The 25685-nt window shown below is 41.0% G+C and overlaps 1 protein-coding gene across 3 annotated transcripts in view; it reads right to left on the bottom strand.

The window, feature by feature from the left end:
* The window catches only part of LOC108414319 (CD209 antigen-like protein D), a 38613-nt gene extending 13259 nt beyond the window's left edge, over positions 1–25354 (bottom strand). Inside the window, exons 1-6 of one of the 3 annotated variants that reach the window (XM_037532630.1) lie at positions 25286–25354; positions 23784–23849; positions 14622–14873; positions 14157–14302; positions 13114–13220; positions 12164–13018 (exon numbers count right to left, since the gene is read on the bottom strand). In XM_037532630.1, the coding sequence (XP_037388527.1) occupies positions 12877–13018; positions 13114–13220; positions 14157–14302; positions 14622–14873; positions 23784–23849; positions 25286–25325 (753 nt within the window). In that variant the 5' untranslated portion in view covers positions 25326–25354 and the 3' untranslated portion in view covers positions 12164–12876. Of the gene's footprint in view, positions 13019–13113; positions 13221–14156; positions 14303–14621; positions 14874–18892; positions 19192–23783; positions 24008–25285 lie in introns of those variants that run through there. The other 2 variants (XM_037532629.1, XM_037532627.1) reach the window with 2 other exon arrangements.
* Between the last annotated feature and the right edge of the window lie 331 nt (positions 25355–25685).

The raw sequence follows: 25685 nt of genomic DNA, 5'->3' as shown, positions 1-25685 counted from the left end.
TGAATCTTTTGATATTATGGACTGTAGATGATGAAATCCCTAAATTCCTTGCAACTGCACGTTGAGACACTTTGTTCTTAAACTGTTGGACTATTTGCTCATGCAGTTGTTCACAAAGTGGTGAACCTCGCCCCATCCTTGCTTGTGAACGACTGAGCCTTTCAGGGATGCTCCCTTAATACCCAATCATGACACTCACCTGTTTCCAATGAACCTGTTCACCTGTGGAATGTTCCAAAGAGGTGTTTTTTGAGCAATCCTCATCTTTCCCAGTCTTTTGTTGCCCCTGTCCCAACTTCTTTGGAACGTGTTACAGGCATCAAATTCAAAATGAGTGAATATTTGCAAAAAACAATAAAGTTTATCCGTTTGAACATTAAATATCTTGTCTTTGTAGTGTATTCAATTGAATATAGGTTGAAAAGGATTTGCAAATCATTGTATTCTGTTTTTATTTATGCTTTAAAAAATGTCCTAACTTCATTGGAATTGGGGTTGTATTTATAGCCTAGTCTCTTCTCAGTAGGGAGGAAAGCGCAGAGAGAGAAGGAGACCAGTAGAGGCACAGGAAGAAAATCTAAAGACTGAAAAGTCCCAGCTAAGAATTCGAGTTATCAGCGCTGAAAAGCGGAACTGTGTTTGTTCTCTTTATTAGTCTGTCATAAATAAATAAAAGGAAGTCTGTCTCTCCACCCTGCTTCCACGCTCAATCTGAGATGACTTAGTAATGTCACAGGGTCAATTAATGAACTTTTTTTTTTTGCACAGAAAGTCACGGTATAGTCATAAAGTTGTGAGTAGGAAGAGGGGCATAGCCAGAATGTTTACAACAGGGTGGCCAAGTTAGATTCAGTGTCTTTAGGGAGGTGGCAGACAGTATGGAAAAAAAACAAACCACAGTTAAGGGGGTTTTTTATTATTAAAATACCTGTTTATTAATTGGTTAATAAGCTGAAACTAATTTAGTTTGTGTTTTTAGGGTTCGGTGAAACATATTCTTAGTTTTTGATTTGTAACTTCTTACTGCCAGGGCAGTTCTTACAGAGTGGATGGTTCTTTAGCTATGCCAGCTGCAGACTAAGGAGAGTGTGCTAGACACTTCATTTTACCAGAGCACTAAACAATGCTAGTTTTGCTAACATCAGCTAAACTATGCAGTGCTTTTTTTTTTGTGAACAATTGTTTTATTGATTCTTTTCCTTTTTTTCTTTCCCCAACCCTCCTGGTTCCCACCTCCCCTACTGACAGACCCCCCCCCCAAACAAAACAATATACAGTCACATATAAGAGAACATTGCTGCCATCAATCTCCAGAGTCTTGAGAGTTCACTTGTGCAAAAGAAGCAGTTTCACCTTCTCAAAGGCGTCATGCCATCTTCCCAGAGTCCTGGCCTTAGCCCCGTGTATACGAGCTGTAGAAAGTTCCATAGATATTATGTCCAATAATGTTTGAATCCAAGCAGTTCTGTGTAGTTTACATGTAGGGTTCCAGCGTTTGATCAGTAGAAGTTTTGCCGCGGTAAGAGCTGCAAGCAGTAGATTTCTCTGCCATAGTGACAAGTTGAGGCTTGAGATGTTGTTTAGAAAGAATAAGTCCGGAGTTAAAAGGAAGTCTTTCTCAATCAACTCTGATGTGTCAGATGTAAACTGATTCCAGAATGCTGATAGTGATGGGCAGTACCAAAAATAGTGCATAAAAGTCCCTAGTTCCCCTAGGGAACATGAATCACACAGGGGAGAGCTGGTCAGGTGCATATGATATCGCTTTAAAGGAGTTAAGTATGCTCTATGTATAAATTTCCAATGAATTACTTGATGATTCGGGTTTTTAGAGGATATAAATGTTAGACCCCAGATATGTTCGGTCGGGATGTCTTGTAAATCTGTGTCTAGGTCTTTTTCCCATATTGGGATAATACCCAGAGCAGTATAAGTAGATTTTAGTAGAAAGGAATAAATGTTGGATACTGAATTCGGGGTAAGGTCACTCTGCAAAATTAGTTTACGCAAAGGGTGTATGGGTAGATTGGCGTTAACTAGAATCCCATTTGCGTGGAGTACTGATCTAATGCGTAAATACATAAAAAAAGAAGTAGCTGGTATGTTAAATTGAGATTGAAGGTCGTGAAAAGATTTTAGGCCTTCATCATTGTATAAATCACAAATTTTTTTAATGTGCTTCTGAGACCACTGCGGGCAGCATAAGGGAGCATTAGCGGAGAGAAGATTATAATTGCGGAAAAGCGGGGAATGCCGATGCCATTTAACAACTGATCCAGTCATTTTCTCGACGGCTCTCCATGTGGATATCAAATATGATATTATGGGGCCAAAGCGTAGCTTACATTGTCTAATAGATATGCCACTAAATAACAAGTCCTCAAGGGTGTGTGGTGCAACAAGCATTTCTTCGATGGGTCGCCATGAGGTACAGAGATTTGAGTTAAACCACACTGCCAGTGGACGTAGAACAAAGGCTTGGGCGTATAGTTTGAAATTTGGTAGAGAGAGGCCTCCCTCCAGTTTACTACGCTGAAGAGTTGACTGTTTGATGCGTGGCCGTTTCCCATTCCAGATATAATGAGACAATTTAGATTTAAGTTTATCCCAGAACCCAACTGGCAGAGAAAGAGGGATCATATATGAATAAAAATTAATGCGAGGAAGGACATTCATCTTAACTGCAGAGACACGTGCATGCAGGGAATTAGGAAAATGAGACCAATTAGCGAGATCGGCGTCTATCTTAGATAAGATGCCATTAAAATTTTTCGCTGCAACGTCAGTTAAAGACGGGAAAATTTTTATTCCAAGATATTTAAAGGAGGTGACAACCGGGATAATACTAGGAAGTTTCTCAGCACTAGGGTCGAAATTAATTGGAAGAAAGCAAGACTTATTCCAATTAATCTTATACCCAGAGAAAAGACTAAAATTGTCAAAGAGGGTCAATATATGAGTGATGGAGCTGTTTGGTTTATCCACATATAATAAAATATCGTCTGCATATAGGGATATGTGGTGAAGCGTGTTGTTAATAATTATCGGTGAGATCAATGTCGACTGGCGGACGGCCTGTGCGAGGGGTTCAAGGGACAAAGCAAATAGTAGAGGAGAGAGGGGGCAGCCCTGACGGGTCCCTCTACTTAACTGAAATGGTTGTGAGCAAGTTCGTCCTGTTAAAATAACTGCTGTTGGGTTGAAATACAGAACTTTAATCATGTCAATAAAATTCGAACCGAGCCCCATTTTTTCTAAGACCAGCCATAAATAATTCCATTCAAGCCTATCAAACGCTTTAAGAGCATCTAAGGAAAAAACTGCATGATGGGAATCTGTTTGTTCCGAGGAGTGAATAATATGTAATAAGCGCCTAAGATTGTCTGAAGCGTTACGCGATTTAATGAAACCAGTTTGATCTTGCTGGACCAATTTAGTCATATATGTCTCTAATCGGCAAGCCAGAACTTTAGCATATAATTTTATGTCAGAGCCTATTAAGGAGAGTGGGCGATAACTAGCACATGAAGTAGGATCTTTATCCTTCTTTAGAAGAACAGATATAACAGCCATGTTAACTTGTTGACGAAAAAAACCTTTTTCAATGGAATATAGAATCATTTCTAATAGAAGAGGGCCCAACTCAGTCCAGAAAGTTAAATAAAATTCGTTGGGGATTCCATCTAGACCGGGTGACTTGCCTTTATTCATACCTTGAAGTGCAGATTTTAATTCGTCGAGAGTTATTGGTTCAGCTAGTGAGTTTGCCTCAGAGTCTGTGATGTGTGGTAGGTTAAGGGAGGAAAGAAAGGATAAAGTGGCGTCATTTTTTGAGTTTACTTCAGATGTGTATAGTTCTGAGTAGAAAGACCGGAATGTTTCATTAATATCGGCTTCGTCCGACATGATCTCACCGGATGTAGATTTAATAGCCGAAATATTAGCAAATTTCTCGTTACTACGCAATCTCAGAGCCAGTAAGTGGCTTGGCCTACTTCCATGAAAGTAATAATTTTGCCTTGATCTTTGTATAAGAAATTCTGCCTTATGTCTAAGTAACTGATTGAGTTCTTGCTTTATAACAAAAATTTCTTTTACTGTATCGTCCGAATATAGAGTCTGATTAGAGTTCTCTAGAGATGTTAACTGCGCTTCCAGATCAGATATCTTTTTAAGGCGTTGTTTATTATTCCATGAAGCATACGATATTGAATTATTTCTGATGAGACCCTTTACCGCATCCCAGAGTATACGTGGATCATCCACCGAGCCCTGATTTATTGTAATAAACTCCTTTAATTCATTTTTGAACTGTGCACAGTAATCTTTATCTTGTAATAATTTGGTATTAAAGCGCCAACGTGGTGCCCGTGGTGGCTTAGGCGTTATAACTAGTCTAAGAAAGTTACTATTATGGTCTGAAAGAGTCATAACCCAAATATCAGCCATGGGAGCTAATGGAAGAAGAGTTCTAGATATAAACATATAGTCTATTCGAGAGTATGTCCTATGCCTAGACGACAAAAATGTATATTTCTTCAGGGATGGGTTTAGAGAGCGCCAACAATCTACTAGAGAGGATGAAAATATGCACTGTCTGAGTTTATCTGCACACATCTTCTGCAAATAAGATTCATTTTTTCCGGACCGATCTAAGTTGTGCGTCATAACTGCATTCATATCTGCCCCTAGCACCACCTCACAGTCTGACAAGTTCAAAAGATAAGCAGATAACGTAGAATAGAAACTTGGATCTCCAGTGGAGGGGGCATAAACAGACAAGAACGCGATCTTTCTATTAGCGACCAAAGTCTTAATGTGAGCTATTCTACCCTCAGTATCACCGCCTTTCTCCAATATAGAGATCTGTAATGTTCTACGTATCATAATCATCGCTCCCCTAGTTTTACTGCCCGCAGCAGAGTGAGAAATCACTTCATAAAATGTATTATTGCATCTGTAAACATCTTCTTCTTTTAGATGTGATTCTTGAATTAGGGCTATATCAATCTTTTTCCGTCTCAGTAATTCTAAGCAGCTCGTACATTTATGAGCGTCGTTCAGACCGTTAACATTCCAGCTTAGGATATTTAGGTCAGTCATAGCTATCGAATATTAACTGCACCGTAAACATGACCGCTTCCCAAAAAGCACAAGTAGAACAAACTACATAATTAAACTGGAGTCTGTCAGGAACCCTCCCCCAAACCCACCCCAATAACAACAGAATCCCAAAGAAAACCCATCCCATAAAACTACTGCAGCCTGGACAGACTAATAGTCCAGGTATGCCTCCCTCCCCTTCAGCAATCCGTGTCAACCACATTGGTCTATACACATCAAGGACGCTGACCCCAGCCCTTTTGCTTATCAGCAATTATACAAACAAGGTAGTAAAGGCATCCACTGATACAAATTGAAAACATGAAAACCGCTCTATTTTAACAATTCACATTAACAGCGGGTGAAACATGTCGGAACAATGGGGTAACAGGAATTATACAAACCACTCGAGTTTCTACCTACTGGTCCCCGACACATGGTTAGCAAACCGAAAACAAATCCTCAGTCACAGCTACCTCTCAAATTGCGGTGTTGTGTACAGACTTAAGGGGCCGCCATATCTGAATCGATCGGTCGGAGGTGAGAGTCGAGAAGCTTGCGGGCTTCTTCTGGATCATTCAGCAATTTAACTTCTCCGTTGATTAAGACCTTCAAGGTCGCTGGAAAAATGAGAAAGTTCTGAATGCCTGCCTCTCTCATCTCCCTCCGAACCGCAGTAAAGGAGCTCCGCTTCTTGGGCGTAAAAGGAGAAAAGTCAGGGGAAAGGGCTTAGCGTGGATCCGCCATTGAATCTTACCGGCCCGTGCTTCTTCGCTTCGCGTAGGATCAGATCTCTATCGCCGTAGCGGAGGAGCTTAAACATGAAGATTCTCGGTTTCTGCCGGTCAGTGCTTGTCTTGCTGTATATGCGATGAGCCCGCTCGACTTCCAGTTCTTTACCCGTTAGCGATGGAAACCACTGCTGTAGCGATCGCCTAATGAAGCCTACCGGGTCGTCCTTTTCGGCTCCCTCAGGTAGCCCCACTAACCGGAGATTATTGCGCCTGCTGCGGTCCTGCAGGTCCACCACCTGTTGCTCGAGACCTTCCAGTCGGCGAGCATGATCGTTGAGGGTTTTCTTCTGTACTCTCTGTTCGCCCATTAACTGGTCGAATTTCGAACACATCGAATGCACTGTGCTCATATGAGAGGAGAAGTCCGCCCTCAAAGCTGCTAACTCATTTTTCAGGATGCTCTCCAATTTGGCTATGGTGTCCGCTGTAGGCGCCATGTTAGCTTGATCCGCGGAGTCGTTTTGCTTCGGTTTCTTCTTTGTTGGAGAGGACGTTGGAGTCAGGTTAAGCTGTTTTCGAGTGGAGGCCATGAAGGAGAGTCAGTTTTATCGTCCGAAAATAGTGCCAAAATGAATATACATGAAAATAAATCCACTAAAAAGGGCTGGGGTCGCGGAGCGCCGTCAACATGCGTGCGGACCCATGAGCGCGTCACGTGATCTCGCAGTGCTTTTAAGTAGCCATGCTCACCTGACTTCGAGCAAAGATCACCTTTGGATCACCTTTGCGAAGCATTGGTCGACCCCTGAATGTACTGCATCACAGCTCAGTGACAGGAGAGACTAGTAGAGCTGCAGTGCTACCCAGAGAGCAAGTGCGTAAAATGCCACCTAGCAAATGCATCAAAGGCCACCTGGAAGAAAAGCCAAATGGATCATGGATCAGACATACCATGGAAGAAGGAGAAGTCCACCTGTAGTTTTGCTGAATAGGTAGATTCACTCTCCTCAGACATTTTCAGTCCAAATGAAGTCATTGTTAGGGGTCTTAAGTGGTGAGATGGCCAGCCAGGACAGCCCTGTAGCACACTTTGCTTGCTGTGGGGAGGAGTTAGATATTATAAGCAATAAGCACAATTATCAAAGAAAATTGTAGGATATATGTTTAACTACAGGAATGACTCCTGGTCATCCGCCATGCTCCTGGACATTTACCTTCCTGCAGACTTTAGCACCAGTCCTAATAATCCATCTAATAATTGCCTTTGTAAGTCTACTTTGGGCTGGAGTTGTAACTGCAGGAATGAAGATCTCCAGGCAGAAGGGTGGAAAGACATTACTGAGACACACTTCCAGTCTTTTTGGCTGCCTCCGCCTGAATCACTTGGCATGTATTTTTGTTGTATTTCACAAAGTGGTCCCAAAGGGTTTTTCACCATTTTTTTACTTCTCAACTGTAAAGTAATTACTGTCTTGGCCATTTTTTTAATCAAACGTCATTCTGCGTTATTATTCTGTTAACAAAGTTTTTTGCACATTAGGTGCACCTGATGACTTCCATAAACCTGGCATTCAGCTACCATTAAGGAATCTCAACAGTCAGTAATGCTGTGTGCATCTGCAAGGCAACTGAGGAAAAATGATATCATAATTTCCTACCAAAGATACGTAGCTAAGCATTGCAGAGAGGTTCTGGGAAAAGTGGAATTTTCCAAATTACTTTGGTGCATTAGATGGCAAACACGTAGCCATCAAAGCAGGAAGTCTCTTTTCCAACTACAAGATCAGGAAATCTCTATGTTTGTCTACAAGACGTTTCTCCATTGTCCTGGTTTCACACAGATATCATTTTATATGTGTGCAGGTGGGGGATTTTGGGACAAGTGGTGGATATGTTTTAGGTAACTCCTCCCTTGGAGGAGGCATAGAGGAAAGCACTCTGGATGTTCACTCTGCAGTGTTTTTATCTACAACCCCAATTCCAATGAAGTTGGGACGTTGTGTAAAACATAAATAAAAACAAAATGCAATGAATTGCAAATCCTTTTCAACCTATATTCAATTGAATACACTACAAAGACAAGATATTTAATGTTCAAACAGATAAACTTTGTTGTTTTTTGCAAAAATTCAATCATTTTGAATTTGATGCCTGCAACACGTTCCAAAGAAGTTGGGACAGGGGCATGTTTACCACTGTGTTAAATCACTTTTCCTTTTAATAACACTCAATAAGCGTTTAGGAACTGAGGACACTAATTGTTGAAGCTTTGTAGGTGGAATTCTTTCCCATTCTTGCTTAATGTACAACTTCAGTTGCTCAACAGTCCGGCGTCATCATTGTCATATTTTGTGCTTCATAATATGCCACACATTTTCAATGGCAGACAGGTCTGGACTGCAGGCAGGCCAGTCTAGTACCCATACTCTTTTACTACGAAGCCATGCTGTTGTAACACGTGCAGGATGTGGCTTGGCATTGTCTTGCTGAAATAAGCAGGACGTCCCTGAAAAACACGTTGCTTGGATGGCAGCATATGTTGCTCCAAAACCTGTATGTACCTTTCAGCGTTAATGGTGCCTTCACAGATGTGCAAGTTACCCATGCCATGGGCACTAACACACCCCCACACCATCAGAGATGCTGGCTTTTGAACTTTGTGCTGATAACAATCCGGACAGTCCTTTTCCTCTTTGGCCCGGAGGACACGACGTCCATGATTTCCAAAAACAATTTGAAATGTAGACTCATCAGACCACATGACACTTTTCCACTTTGCCTCAGTCCATCTCAGATGAGCTCAGGCCCAGAGAAGCCGGCAGCGTTTCTGGGTGTTGTTGTTTTATGGCTTTCGCTTTGCATGGCAGAGTTTTAACTTGCACTTGTAGATGGAGCGATGAACTGTGTTCACTGACAATGGTTTTCTGAAGTGTTCCTGAGCCCATGTGGGAATATCCATTACAGAATGATGTCGGTTTTTAATGCAGTGCCGTCTGAGGGATCGAAGGTCACGGGCGTTCAATGTTGGTTTTCTGCCCTGCTGCTTACTTGCAGAGATTTCTACCGATTCTCTGAATCTTTTGATGATATTATGGACTGTAGATGATGATAATCCCTAAATTCCTTGCAATTGCACGTTGAGACAATTTGTTCTTAAACTGTTGGACTATTTGCTCACGCAGTTGTTCACAAAGTGGTGAACCTCGCCCCATCCTTGCTTGTGAACGACTGAGCCTTTCAGGGATGCTCCCTTTAAACCCAATCATGACGCTCTGTTTCCAATTAACCTGTTCACCTGTGGAATGTTACAAAAAGGTGTTTTTTGAGCATTCCTCAACCTTCCCAGTCTTTTGTTGCCCCTGTCCCAACTTCTTTGGAATGTGTTGCAGGCATCAAATTCAAAATGAGTGAATATTTGCAAAAAACAATAAAGTTTATCTGTTTGAACATTAAATATCTTGTCTTTGTATTCAATTGAATATAGGTTGAAAAGGATTTATTTATGTTTTACAAAATGTCCCAACTTCATTGGAATTGGGGTTGTAGGAGATATATCTTTCATTATAGTGACAGATGGTGATGTCCAGGGCAAGAATGGTAGTTGAAAATGCCTTTGACATTCTCACTGGACGATGGAGGGTCCTGCTGTGTGGAATGAACATTCTCCATATTCATCCTGATGCTGCACAGCTACCTTTTGAATTCAACTGCCAACCAGTGGTGGAGAGAAGAGGAGGAGCAGGGCGACACACAATCAGCACAAAAAGTGGTCGACAGAGAAGCCAGACAGGTATTTGAAACCCAAAAGAACCTGTTATGGTTTTTCTGCCAAACTGAGGTTGGCATATCCTGGCAGGAACATATGGTGTAGTAATGTATGTGATGTAGCAATTGGACAAATTTGAAAATATTCCGCTCCCTATCAATTAGATTAGTCTGCGTAATGAACATTGAATTCCACTAAGTACCAGGTGATATTACTCAAAAATTTGTCTGCTTCTGGATGATGACTTTTTAGTGAGGTAATGACCCCCAAACACAAATAATCTGCACAGTAATGGTTACGGAAACACAAAATCAAGAATGAAAAAGTTTGCAATGGCTAAGTTATCATATTTGAACCTGAAGGGATTATCTCCTGTAATCAAAATGGCATCTTTTTACTGTAGAATATTTTTTTGAATTCAGACCGTCAGCATGCCATCCACAATAATAAGGCTCTTCAAATTGGAGGTAGATGCAAGTGCTGTGGGTGCTGGCGCTGTTTTACTTCAAGAGGATGATTCTGGCGTGGATCACCCTGTGTGTTACTTCTCTCGTAAATTCAATAAACCATCCATCCATCCACCCACCCATCCATCCATCCATTATCTCCCGCTTCTCCGGGGTTCGGCATCCTAAGCAATGAGGCCCAGACCTACCTTTCCCCAGCCACTTCCACTAGCTCTCCAAGGGGGATTCTGAGGTGCTCCCAGGCCAGCTGGGCGATATAGTCACGCCAGCATGTCCTGGGTCTTCCCCGGGGTCTCCTCCCAGGTGGACTTGCCTGTGACACCTCCCGAGGGAGGTGTCCAGGAGGCATCCTAACCAGATACCCTACCTCTAAGGGAGAGTCCAGACACCCTGCGGAGGAAAGTCATTTCGGCCGCTTGTATTCGCGATCTCATTCTTTCGGTCATTACCCAAAGCTCATGACCATAGGTGAGGGTGGGAACGTAGATCGACCGGTAAATCGAGAGCCTTGCCTTATGACTCAGCTCTTTCTTTACCACAACAGACCGGTAAAAAGCCCGCATCACTGCTGACCCAGCACCAATCCGCCTGTCAATCTTTGTGTATTATTATTAATATTATTATTATTTTACTCTTTACCACAGGTAATGTCTGTCAATAGGGTGACCCACACAGTACGTCTTTCATTTAAGTTTAAAGTCTTGTTTGAGCGTTAAGCTGAACTAGAGATGAAGCCAAATAAAAAAAGTTACATTAGTTAAACTACAAATGAGCCCAACGCCCACCTTTAATAGCTTATATAATACCTGATATTAGGGGTGTTAGTGATAATTCAGGAACCTTTTAATTTTTATAATTTGTTCTTATTTTGAAATATAATGCATGATCTTCACTTTTTAGTTCATATAAATTATGAATGGGTGTATTTCACCCATACATCAAGATTTCAGTACATTTCTTGCAGAGACAACGCTCACCAATATGACACCACTAACAATATGATGTACTTACAAAGAAACAAACAACTGCAGATGTTATGAGGAGGTTTTTCTTGCTGTGTCACGCACATGGCAGCTGAACGAACTCCTCAGACGAAAAAATTAAGCCTGTGCTTGGTTGGAACAAAAGAAGTGGGCCAGGAAACCAAAAAATATGACTTTGAGGAGTAGCTTGTAGAGCAGGCACAACGGTATCAACACCTTTTATGATTTATTGCTGAGAGATTACAAAGGCACATTGTATTAAACTCATGGAGAGAAACTGGAGAAAATCTAGTGAAACACTGGTGTTTCAAATGTTTGCCATCAAAAGTGGAAAAACCTCTGTGACAAATTTGTAAAAGCAAAAGAAAAAAAATCCCAAGAAGGATCAGAGTGGAGGCGAAAAAAGATCCCTCCATTGTGCATGGATTGGTCCTGGCTGCATGGCTTCATAAAGCACCATAAGACAGATCTTTTCCAGTAGTCATGAAACATCAATAGTAATGTCCTGCAGGAAGGACTGAAACAAGATCCCTCAACAAAATGCCTACATTAGGGGTGCCAGTATTTCTGGGGTTGATTGTAACCTGTAACAATGTTATAATTGTTTTCCCCACAAAAAGGTACCTGGACTGGTGAGCAGCTTAAGAGTTTACTGGGTAATATACTGTATGTCCATACATTCCACCAAGGCTTTAGGAATTGCCTTCTTCTCTCCATGCATGTCAAATTATTGTCAAAGAGCCAAATGCTGTTTGAAAAATCAAGGTACACTGAAACCTTTTCTGTGGTGTTTGGATGCCTGATTGGCTAACTAGCTCATTGAGCAGGCAACAGAGGCTGATAGCCTGATGGAGCAAAAGTCAAGTGAGTTTTTGGGAGATTGTGCTTATCATAGCAAAGTCAAAAGATCAACCTGGAATTTTCCTTTGAGATCTTTTATTCACAACAGGGTTACTTTAAAAATGTGTTCTCTTGTATTCTCTTGCAAGTAAAATATGTCAGTTCAGCTTCTATATTTAATTGATCTGTTAAAGTAATGCAATCTGAGTACTTTTCATTACTTTTGGATAATTTGAGTCACATAATTAAATGAAGACAAGAGAAAAATAATTAATTTGAAGATTTTTACCACCACAAGACAAACATTATGATTCACATAAACAGATCTCACATTTAGTGAAAAGGTCAAATCTAAATATGTAGAAGTGTTTCAAATATAAAGATAAAGCATAATAAGTTTGAGTTTAGACATGTATACTCGTGAGCAGTGAAAAAGGTGACAAGTTAAAACAGCAAGACACAGCTCCCAAATGTTAGTGCGTTGTGTTTGGACTCGTAATGTGTAGATGCTCTATGATCTTTGTGGAAATGATGCAGGTCTTAGTTATGCCAATAAAAATAACATGCATAAATGTCTATAGATTGGCTGAATAAAAGACCATGAACTGCTGCTGGGCTGGGGATTCTTCTTCATAAATCCCCCCCAACACACACACTTCTTCCCCAACTTAAAGACTCTTCAAGTTGAAACATCTTATATTCATCGACAAAAGGTGACAAATTTTCATTTGAATGTAATCCGGTTGGTTTTTTATAATGTGCCTGTGATCTGATTACTGAACTTGTTTACTGGAACTGTAATGGAATACAGTTTACCCTTGCATCCTGATTATATAACGCTTTTATGTATTCCATTACTATCCAAACCTGTTGAATTTAAACTGTAATGCATTATGTTAGTAAAAAAAATGATCCTATTACTGGAACACATTGCTTTATACTGCAAACATAAAAAATTGCTGCTTATAACTGTTAACATGCAGCTATTCAAATATTCTTTTCTCACAGATCCAAGCAAACAAATTACTACAGTGATAATCAGCCCAGTTTTTTCCAGCCTTGGAGCCCTCGCTTATTATTACACAGTGTTCATTTACTCCATTGGGTTCTCCAGATCCCCAGTATCTGAAACAGAGGATCAGAGTATCACTGTGTTTACTAGAGCAATGAGCAGTAAAAGTCAGTAACTCCATCATGAGTTCAGATCAGTGGTCTCTTACTCAGTGGTCGGTGCTGAGCCGTCCACCCATTTCCAGACATTGGCTGTGTTAGTGTCTGTCAGACCAATCCAAGCATTCTGACCTCTTCTCAGTGCCTCAATGAAGTCCTGTTGACATGTAATAACTGCTTACACCTTCCCAGCTGCACACACACTCTTCATACACACCTGATCATGAACACATGAAACACCTTTTCCTCAGTTAGAACCAGCATTAGCCACATTTACATGCAGCCTAATAATCCCTTAATAAACTGGATAGCAGTTCAATCAGAATAGAATACGTCCATGTAAACACCTCAATCGGAATAGTGTAGTCCATTTGTATTGTATTCCGCATCAAGACCATTCCGAATACAATTTCTATCTGATTGAACTGGGTGGGTAATTCTGTAAATAATGCGTTAAATAGAAGAATAATAGCCATGTAAACGCCTGAATCTGATTACAGTCCAAGGAAGGTGTAAATACTTTTTCCGCATGCACGTCGCATCATATCAAAAGCAGAGAGCTCATAAATGGCTCTGGCAAAAGTTTATACCGGTCAGCAAGGCAGAGCAGAAACTGGTCTGCAGAGGAGACGAGGTTTATGCTCTGATCTTTAAAAGATGGTGGGGTATGAAGGGATGGACGTCCAGCTTCTGTGTCTCAGAGCACGACGTCTTCCTCTCGCTGCTTCCTTTATAAGTATATGTGAAGGACGTTTTTCTGAGTCTGACATAAATTTAAAGCAATTAAAAACTGAAGCGTCCCAACTGGAAACTCCTCTCACTCTGACTGGACCTCACGGGATGTTCGCCGTCATAGTAACATGTACTCCAAGCGCTACTCCACGCATGCGTGTCATTTTGCATCGGATTACTTGTAGTGAGCATGTAAACAGAGATTTTCCATCAGATTGTTGAATAGAGTGAGCAGATAAACACCTCAGTCTGAGTCTGTAATCCGGTTGTATTCAATCAGATTTAAAGACACCTCACACCTCACTTTCTGTCTCTGTCTATGTACTCACTCTCTACTGCCCTCTCTCTTTCTGTCTCTCACCTGTTCCTCTCTGCTGTCGATGATCAGCAGGTCTGCTCCTCTCTGTCTGCAGTCCTTTCTGCTCTCACTCCAGCTCTTCTTACCAGTAGAGATGTAGTAAAGACTGTAGTTGAAGTATCTCCATTCTGGTTTGTTAATGTGTTTCTCTGTTCAGACAGAATGTAAGATGTGAGCTGTTCTGCATTTCCATGAAAACACTTTCATGAGAGGAAGATGAGTACAACACGTTAACTGTGAACAAATTCATTCAGTGTTTTGGTGCGAAATATAACAGCACGTAATAGAGAAGCTCACTGAAGTCATTACAGTGGTGCTGATAGGAACCAGGGGAGTAGCTTTTAGATGCATTAACCGCTTCTGATGTCTGGTTCTTGTCACCACCTCTGACTGGTTTCATTTCTCTAGAATGGCATGTCTCAACAGTGAAAGTGTAAGAATTCTCATTTAAAGAACTGAATCACGTACCCAGCTCAGACAGCCTCTTCTGTAATGCATCTCTCTCTGTCTGTAACTGGTCTCTCTCTATGGTCAGGTTGGCGTAAATGGTCTGTAACTGGTCTCTCTCTGTGGTCAGGTTGGTCTGTAACTGCTCTTTTGACGTCATTAAGCTGTAAAGTTTGATCCACAGTGCTATGGTGGCCGTCAGCAGGAGGACACACAGCAGCCCCAGACACACTGCAGTCAGTCTGTAGAATCTGCTGTCTGCAGTGTGACTCTCTAAACACACAGAGATACATGAGCTTTAGTCATAACTGATAATCACTGTTTAAGTACTGATTAAAGCGTCACCATTACAGTAAGAGATACAAATCTCTAATCTTTCCTCTATTTCTCATTATGGGCCCTGTACAGTGCCTTGGGTTTCTATGAAACACATTCCAGCAGTAGCACCAAGCGACGACAAACCTCGGTGAGGACGGCGGGGAGAGAGCTGGGAGAGGGTAGGGGGTGGAGCGCAAAGCCTGAGCTCCGAGTGACACGGGTGACAGCGGGAGGAGGAGGAATTTGACGGTGCCGGCAACAAGAGGCACGAGGGCAGGGGTGGCCAACCAGCCAGTATACACACAGAATTAAATATTAACAATTTATCATGTCACACACCCCTCACTATGAAACAGTTATTTCACTCACTCAGTCACTCACTCACTGATATAAATATCAGAAGGACCACATAAAATATAAACATTTGCAATATCATCTAATAAACAGAACATGTGAAGTGTTTTTTCCTCTTATTGCTGCTTTAAACTCAACAAGACGTCTGGCATTCTTTGCCTTGAGTAATCCTTCTCAAATCTGGTTTGTATTCCGTTGTGGCCACTCGGAGCAGATCTTTCACATGTGTATCAGTCAGAACAGATCGAGTGGAAAACAAGGACTCACAGACATGTTGACCCAAACATTGAGAATAGCTTGAGTGCAGCCTGTTTGACATTTGGGTATTTTTTCATTGGCACATTTTTCCAAAACTCAAGGAGTCCTTCCCTCACTACAGCTTTCAGTCTATCATCCTCAGATAGCCACTTTAGGGTCCGCTTAGCAGGTTGTGTTAGGTGGTGGTATGGTGAAGTTCCATATCCTGCTTCCAGGGGTTGGTTCAACTTTGCTCCAGCCTACCTGCATGTATCACCTCTCATCTAGTCCCAGGAAGGGCCCGCTGGAGGGTTGATGGGTCATGTTGGATGGTGGTACGGTGACTTCCATACCCCACTTCGGGGTTGGTTCCACTTTGCCCCACCAGCCCGCAATCATTTCTCTCTCTGTTGGAGCTTCATCAGTGACCAGCGGGGCTTTTAACAGACCGTCTCCGCATTAAATGGGTCAATGAGGAACATGATCTGTGGCTTTTTCTGCTGTAGGTCCTCGAATCGGGCCGTAAAACTCCCCTGAAGTTTTTCAAGCAGCACTGTGTATCCAGCCATTGCCATTTTCAGGGCGGCAGTGGTGGCAGCTCCACTTGCTTTGCGCAGAATGGGAAAATGAGCTAATTCTCCTTTTCAAAGATGTGTGTTGAGTTTCAGTTTGTTGGTAAACGCAAACACACTTTGCACCAGGTCAGGCAGCATTTTGAATTTCCCCTGCAGATCCAGGTTCAATTTGTCCAGATGTGACAGCATGTCGACCAAAAAGGCCAAATCCATAAGCCACTTGACATCTGATAGTTGAGGATAATCTCTTTTTTTCTCCTCCATAATCATTTTCACTGCTTTCAAAAGCTCAAAAAAGCGAGAAAGCACTTTACCTTTAGAAAGCCACGTCACAGTACTGGGAAGCGACAGGTCACCTGGCAGCTCTTGCTCCAGTTCAGCGATCAGATTCATGAATTGCCTGTGATTAAGAGCATGCATGCAGATGTAACTGACGATTTCCATCACTAGCTTCATGACGTGGTCTAAATTCAGCATTTTAGACACGAGTTGCTCCCGATGGATGATGAAGTGTAAATTCCAAAATTCGGGAAATGAGTCATCAGCCTTGCATAGCCCCACTAGTCAATTCACAGATCCAATCATTGAGCGAGCCCCATCTGTGGCTATTGCTGTTATCTTCTGTAATGGCACATTGGCTTTCATAAAAACAGCAGACAATTTTTCTTTCACATCAATGCCGCGGGTTCTGTCCTTTAACGGTACAATGTCAAGTAGTTCTTCTTTAACCACACAATCTTCTGACACTGACCGTACAAATATAGCCAACTGTGGCTTGTCTTGAATGTCGCAAGACTCAGCCAATGCCACACTGAAATATGCACATTTTTGGAGATCAGAGTGTAACTCTGATTCAATTTCTGTATTTATGTCAGATATTCTGTGTTCAACAGTGTGGCGTGACAGTCGGAGATCTTTGATTGAATCATTCAGTTTTTTTATTTTCTGGAGCCAAGGTTTCAATTACATCAGTGAGGCACTGTTTAATAAAATTTCCTTCGTCGTTTGGTTTTTTAGCACGGGCAATGTTCCATGCTACTTTATAGGATGCAAGAGTCACTGTCTCAGCATGCTTGACATATTGTTGGAACATCTGGGTCTGTTTTTTGGCCTGTCTTTTCAGCATGTTTAATTTGTGCTTGTGAAGTTCAGTACCTTTGGGGAATTTCTTGTCGATGTTTGAATGGAGCGTGCTGAAATGGCGCTGAAGATTTGAAGCTTTGAAATGTGTTAACGATGTATCACAAATCAGACAGAAAGGCTTGCCTTTTCGTTCAACAAAAAAGTAAGCGTCCTCCCAATCCTTGAGAAATGTCCTGTGTTCATCTTCATATTTACATTTAACTTGGCATTTAACCATTTTTGTGAATGAATAACAGCTTGCCGGGAAAACGTCGGAAAACTTGTGTGCGCTGACTGGAGTGTGCATTGCAGGTTGTTTCCCCCCTTCCAACCCAAAATAATTGGTTAATTGGTTCCGTGGAATGTTTGTGGCTCTTCTATGCAGTAAAGGCCCAGTACACACAAGCATAACAATAATTAAAATAAGAAGACACAATGATTAACGTTTTTTTTATTCAAGTTGGAGAGCTGCATTCTTATTGGACAACACCCCAGCACGAGGGCAAGGAGCGAGTCCCAAGCACCCCCCGCCTCCCCCGCCCACTGTTCCGCAAAGAGGCTGGAGAAGGGGAATGGTGCAGACCGGAGCCCTAAAGGGGAGGTCACTGGGGGCAGGAGTCTGACAACAAATATTTTGCCTCAACCAATTAAATAACTACTCTTGGCCATCAATCACATTTTGCATTGGCCAACTGCAGATCAGAACGAGCTGTCCGTCATTTTCTGCATTAGCTAGTCTGAGGGTCAGTCTGCAGACAGGCAGCACTGCAGTAAAACAGACACGATTCTGTAGTAGAAATCACTGCATGGGCTCAGGAACACTACAATCACCTCTGTGCTAAAGGGAAGAGGGACGATCTGGGGATCATTCGGATGAGTTCTTATCAGTGCACTTTTCAAAAGCCAGCATCCGTGATTGTATGGGGGTGCATTTGTGCACATAGCACATGGTGCATGGGTGACTTGCACATCTGCGAAGGCACCATTACTACTAAATAATGCATGCACAGGTTTTGGAGCAGCATCTGCTGCCTTCTAGATGAAGTCTTTTTCAGAGAAAGCCTTGCTCATTTCAGCAAGAAAATGCCAAACCAGATTCTACATATATAACAAAAGCATGGCTCTATATAAAAGAGTCCTGGGGCTAAACTGGCCTGTCTAAAAACATCTGGCACATCATGAAATGAAAAATACAACAATGGAGACCTCAAACTGTTGAGCAGCTGAAATCCTACATCAAGCAAGAATAGAAAAACATTTCACATTGAAACTACAGCAATTGGTCTCCTCAGTTCCCAAACAGAGTGTTGTTAAAAGAAGAGATGAAGAGCAGACAATGGTAAACTCAGTTTCAATCTTTGATATGGTGTACTATTTTTAATTCAATATAGGGTTAAAATGATTTGCATATCTTTGTATTCCAATTCTTAGACCTTATTCATAAAAATGGATGTACATGAGGGCTGCAACATTTATTTAGAAGGTTTTTGATTCTCGATAAATACAGACAAAATAGAATGACCTTGTCTATTCTAAATATGTCTGCTACAGGAAAATACAGTACAACACTGAACTGAAAATGTATCACATAGTCTAATAATTGGATATATTGTATGTTGTGGTGCAGTGATGCTGCCAGACAATAATACTAGTCTTAAATGATTGGTGTAAAAGGAGATCTGTTACCTTTTTTCCGTGTTTGCAGAGTTTTCAATGCGTTGACATCCTCTGTCATGGTGAAGGGGTCATGACCTCTAACACTGTCTGCACTCTCATAGATAACCATCAACTGCTCCACCTTATCTCCTCTATGAGCATCTGCACTCTCATAAAGATCCACCACCATCTCCACTTTATCTTCTTTGTTGAGCTCCTCAATGCAGGTAACATCATCATAAACACTGTCAGACATTTCTGACCTATAAAAGACTAAAGCACTGAATTACTGCGTCTCTGTCTGTAAAAACACTACAGTGCTGCACTTCCTGGCTAGTTTACCTCCTAATAACGGAAGTGACCAAGCAAGCAGAACACTGTTTAAACTGTTTCCTGTGTAGGATGGAACTGTGAACAGTGAAGCTTTCATACTCTGCCTTGCAGTCTGTTCTCACCTACTACAATAACGCATTTAGTGTAAATAAATGTGAAATGAGTTCAGTTTCTATGTCTATATTCATGGGTTTCATGTATGATGTTGAATGTCACTTGTCTAAAAGTCTTCGTACCACCCTACTACAGTAACACATTTAATGTAAAAAATCAGAATCGCGATGGGGTCAAAATGAGGTCATACACACTAGAGACCCATGCCAAGTGAAACTGTAGTTGACCACTAAAGCGGATGTGATGAAAGAAGCGAAAACAATGTAATCCGAAATTCTCATCCTTTTTCACAGCACAGCTCGGGCCAAGAGCATCGTCAGGGTCCCCTTAATGCTGGCTTTGCTTTAGGCTGCTTCTACAGCTAAATTGACAGTGTTTCTTTTTTATTTCGAGATATACCAGCATAGGAGTTATATTGTAACTACACTGGTATCACTATTGTTATTAAAGAATATGTTGTTCATGTTACACTTATTGGTCTGACATGAAGTTACAGACTTTAAAGAGTAATTACATCGTTTTTTACAGACCTTTTTTCATGAACAGCTGAAATATATTGCTTGCTTTCCAGCTTTCCAGCCTGTAAAAATATCATCTTTATTGTGGTCAGTTCTGCCTCTGCAGCGCCCCTCTGGTTCAACTCTGGTATAGGCATAGATGTGTGCAAATCAGTCAACCAATCTTACTGCCCCCAGATGACTCCCTACTCGCCAGCTTTATGAAGGTGAAACTTCATCTTATTATCTGCATGAGCTAAATCTTCCACCTAAATCCTGATGCTGTTTTCATTACCTGCATAGCGCCCAACATTTCAGGTTAAGGAAAGTTCACTATTGCAGTAAGTTTACAGAAAGTGAGTCCCAAGTCATTTCGGGTTTTATAGATTTATTATCCTATTCTTTCCTCAAATTGCATAGTAAGTGCCTCCACCTGTTTTCCCAGCCAGAGCCTCCACCTGTCCTTAAGCCTGTCTGTGCCAGCAAGAGCCTCCACCGGTCCATAAGCCTGTCTGTGCCAGCAAGAGCCTCCACCTGCCCTTAAGCCTGTCTGTACCAGCAAGAGACTCCACCTGTCCTTAAGCCTGTCTGCACCAACAAGAGACTCCACCTGCCCTTAAGCCTGTCTGTACCAGCAAGAGACTCCACCTGCCCTTAAGCCTGTCTGCACCAACAAGAGACTCCACCTGCCCTTAAGCCTGTCTGTACCAGCAAGAGACTCCACCTGCCCTTAAGCCTGTCTACACCAACAAGAGACTCCACTTGCCCTTAAGCCTGTCTACACCAACAAGGTATTACTCCTGCCCTCAAGCCTGCCTGCATCAATAAACAACAAATAAAGTATAAACCAAGGTAAGAAATAAAAGTAGTCAGGTAAGGTTTTACTACTTTTTTATTTTTAAAGCATAATGTTCATTAACACAATGCAAAGCTATAATCATGGCCTACTCCTCAACAGTTGCAGAAATAGCATCCAATTACAGTACCATACACAAATTCAGTGAGCTCTTTAGATAAACCCATTCTTTTACAGATATTGTAAAGGCAGACTGCATGGCTAGGTGCTTGATTTTATGCACCTGTGGCAAACAGACTGAATGAAACATCTGACTTCATTGATTAAGAGATGTATCCTAATACTTTTGTCCATATAGTGGGAGAGAATTGTTCTGATGTTTGATGCGAGAGACTCACCAATGCCTCTCAGATGCCAAAAGATATCAAGCAGGCTGAACATCTAGCCTGTTTGGACAGTCAGAATCCTGTGGTGTGAATAGTGTTTTGAACTGATTGTGATTGGCAGTGAGTGCAGCGACAAACTTCAGCCAATGAGAGTGCAAGACACAGAGTGAGGGGAAACCAGAGAGAGGAGCTGTTAAAGTAGTAAAGTAACAAAGGAATTGTAAAAGTAACAAAATTGAGATGGTGTGATAGGAAATGGTGAGAATACTGATGAAGACTTGCTAAAACAGTATTGAATCAGATGTTGTCATTGAGGATGAGCTCAAACATTCCAAACAGTCCACAAATTTTGTAATATTTTGCCATGTTGTTAATATTGTGATGTTTTTAGTTATAATTTCAATTCAACGTGCCGCATGTCACTGAATAGATTCTCATTATTGTTAACTGAAGTGGTCAGAGTTTGTTTTAATAAGGGAATATAGTTGAAAGCAGCATGTATATAAGAAGAAATTTCAGATTATTTACTGAATATGTAACATCAGAGTATATAAAATATACCAAAAGTACGGGGAGTTCTGGCTCTGGAGCTCTTATTTTCATGTTGAGGAAATATGACTGAAAGCTTGAATGAGAGAACATGGGGCCATGAGGATATAGGACCCTGGAAACAAACGGCCCTGGGAATATAGCGAATGAAAAGTTTTAGATGGCCAGTAACTCCAAACAGGTAGTCATATCTAATGTAGCACAGACATTACATTTACATTTACATTTACAGCATTTAGCAGACGCTCTTATCCAGAGCCACTTACAAGAAGTGCTTTGTCAATCTAGAGAAAGTATCTTTGCTAGTTACCAACAGCTTAGAGAGAAAGACAGTCCTGAGCTCAGATACTGCTAGAAACAACAGTCACTGTAGATACCGAGAGAAAAAGAAACAGAGTTGAATGCAGAACTCTGTGCCATTCAATGCAATACAATAATAAGATACAATACAATAAACTACAATACAGAGTGCAGTACAATAAATAAGTGCAGCTTATAGTTCAATGCTCATTTAAGTGCTGTGTAAAGAGATGAGTCTTCAGTCTACGTTTGAAGACAGCAAGAGACCCTGCTGTTCGGACAGCCAGTGGGAGTTCATTCCACCACCTGGGCTCCAGTACAGAGAACATTCTCGACGCTTGTCTTCCGTGCACCTTGAGGGATGGCGGGTCAAGCCGAGCTGTATTCGAAGCTCGAAGGGCTCGTGGTACAGTTCGAGATTTCACCATTGCCATCAAGTAGGTAGAGGCTGGTCCATTTTTGGCTTTGTAGGAAAGCATTAGGGTTTTAAATGTGATGCGCGCAGCTACAGGAAGCCAGTGAAAGGAGCGCAGCAATGGGGTGACGTGGCTGAACTTGGGCAGATTGAAGACGAGTCGTGCTGCCGCATTCTGGATGACATTACCCAGCTCATTATAAGGGATTAATCACAGAAATCACCAGCACATCAAATTTATTCAAGACTTTAACTATATTATGAGGCTTAGTTTCCCTGCAACGAGCACCTTTTTATACTGCACCAGTCTCTGATTCTGTTGCTTGTTAAGAGCAACATGCTGCTACTAGACTGCATAAAAAGGCATAACTTTGTTCTTTTCTTTCACAAACTACAGCTCTGAAGAAACATTCCACCTATACTGGTAAAAGTCTTGTGGTTTGAAGCTAAATATGTGCTGATAATCAAGATGAATGCACTTTCTTTCATTTCCAAAAAGAAGTGCTGAATGCTGTCCAACTCTTTCCAGGATTGACAAGCTGTATAGCACCCCCTTGTGGAGAATCTTTAGCCCGTTAACCATGAGTGAGACGGTCATGTCTAAAAATCTGTTAGACCTATTTACCCCTCAATATTCTCATAAGGGACATATTTCACGCTTCCTTTAAACTTTTTACTTTAAACCATGTCAAAAATTCTTTTTAGACTCCTGGTGTGGTTTCAAATATTGCATCATAAATCATTTAAAGGTTTGACAGAAACTTACATAACACTACATAAACCGACATTTTGCAAAAGCAAATTTAAAAATGGACTAATTTTTAAAAAATGACTACATTTCAAATATAAAAATTGCACAACCTGACGCAGAACAGTACACACTTCAATAAATTATTCTGTGGTGAACATTACTAAGATGAACTTTTTCTTAGTCTTATATTTATCCCCAGTTAATCTTTTATTTCAGTTCAGTCATTCTGTAAGCAGTTAAACAGAACATGCAATTTAGATAATAAAGCAAACTGACAGCTTTAAACTTTTGCACTGTTTAATCAATTAAACTTGTTTTTTGCCTGAATTTTAAACCTGAATGGAACTTGTGTGTCATGATCAGACAGAGTATACATAAAAAAATGGCTCGTCAGACCTGCTTAAAAAAAATGCTTTTATTTAGGAGTTGAGTAATTTAAGAGTTGAATAAAACTAGTTCAATTGTTTGTTACCACATGTAGTATTTTTTAAATAGATTTGATGAGCCACTTTTACAGTGTACAGATGGGTTGATGTTGATGACTCTATTGTTAAAAGTGGATGTGTGTGAGGGCTGCATACCACTTATTTAGAAGGTTTTTGTTGGTGAACGCAGATAAAACAGACCTCATTAATTGTCCTCTACAGGAAACTGCAGTACAACACTGAACTGAAAATGTTTCATACAGTATAATAATTGGATAATTAGTATGTTGTGGTGCAGTGATGCTGCTTGAGAACTGTACTACGTCTAAATGATGGGTATAAAAGTATTTCTTACCTTTTTTCTTTGTTCGTAGGATTGTCTTTATGTTGGCATCCTCTGTGTCTGTGTTGGGGTCATGACCTCTAACAGCATCCAAACTCTCATAATAAACCACAACCATCTCTGTTAAATCTTCTGTATTCAGCTCCTCAATCCAGAGATTATCATCATAAACACTCTGACATTTCTGACCTGTAAAAGACTAAAACAGTGACTTACTGCGTCTCTGTGTAAAAACACCCCAGTGCTGCACTTCCTGGCTAGTTATCCGTTAATAAAGGAAGTGAACAAGTGAACAGAGCTCTGTTTAAACTGTTTCCTGTGTGAGGTCGAGCTGTGAATACAGTGACGTTTTCATGCTCCGCCTCGCAGTCCGTTCATCATCAGGTTATGGGCTTCTGGGTGTAAATGGTTGTTTGGTTAATCAAGGCCTCTGCAGCACCACAGTGGCAGCATAGCCACAATGTTGTCACATCACCACCTATCTCAACATAAACTCCAAGCACCAGGACAGCATTTCCTGATAAAGCATGCATCTGTTCTTGACAATCAAAACATTAACCCCAATGAAGATGAGATATATTAAAATTAAACAGCTGAAATTTACATAAAAACAGAAAAAAGCAGCAGCCTTTAAAACCCAGACATCATCTTATCTCAGATGATGTAGATCACTGCCAATAAAGACAAATCAACTTTTTAACTCAGGTTGTTGAGATTTTATATTTGGGTTTCTTATACTCTACTGAAATGTCTGGTCTGACTTTACGGACCCCTCAGACACATTTTAAATATCTGGATCTTTATATTCAACGTACATTCACAGGGATGCAAGCTCAATGCTAAAAACCTGCAAGTTTGAGCGAGATAATAAAGGATAGTGTAATGGTTACTAAGCATTGATTGCAGGAGAAAAACTGGTGTTTAGGACAGATGAGGAGGGGGTCAAGACTACTAATTTAAAGAGTTTTGAAGCAATGAATCACTTGAACAGTATGTGAATTATACTCTTGTAGGCTGCAGAAATGGGAGAGTCTGCAGGGAGTCAGATGGCCACAGCATGTGGAAAGGGCTTAAAATGAAGGTGAATACTCAACAATAAAGGCAAGAAAAAGTCTGACAGTCATTTTCAAAACAGCTATACAGGACAGCGGGTGGGAGCAGGACCAAATGTACATATTTTCAAAATCTATTTATTTGTGTAGTTTGTGTTTATTTGCTTTTATATATATAAACCATCAGCTTTAAAATTTTGCACTGTGTTGTGACCAGACAGCATATGAATGAGCTGATGAGGGATGACCATATTCTTAAAAGTCCAAGTGTGTGAGGGCTGCATAGCATTTATTTAGGTTTTTGATTTTGAACACAGATAAAACAGACCTTATTAATTGTCCTCTACAGGAAACTGCAGTACAACACTGAACTGAAAATGTTTCATACAGTATAAGAGGATTTCTTACCTTTTTTCTGTGTCGGTAGGGTTGTCCTTATGTTGGCATTCTCTGTGTCATGACCTCTAACAGCATCCACACTCTCATAATAAACCACAACCATCTCTGTTCAATCTTCTGTGTTCAGCTCCTCAATCTAGAGATCATCATCACAAACACTCTGAGACATGTCTAATCTATAAAAGACTAAAACACTGAATTACCGCATCACTGCAGCGCTGCACTTCCTAGCTAGTTTAAATGATGGTAAAGGAAGTGACCGAGTGAGCTGAGCTCTGCTTTAACCATTTCCTGTGTACGGTTCAGCTGTAAATACATAGAAGCTTTCATATTTTGCTTTGCAGTCTGTTCCAACCAGGGCTGGATCATTAGGTTACAGGCCCCTGGATGTCAATGCTTAGTGGACCCCTATTTGAATCCTTTATTTTTGTGTGGTCAGTAATTTTTTATGATATCACACCAA

Source organism: Pygocentrus nattereri, chromosome 22 (genome assembly GCF_015220715.1).
Source record: "Pygocentrus nattereri isolate fPygNat1 chromosome 22, fPygNat1.pri, whole genome shotgun sequence".
Lineage (NCBI taxonomy): Eukaryota > Metazoa > Chordata > Actinopteri > Characiformes > Serrasalmidae > Pygocentrus > Pygocentrus nattereri.
The sequence above is the reverse complement of the archived record's forward strand: the minus strand, read 5'-3'. Positions and strand labels throughout refer to the sequence as shown.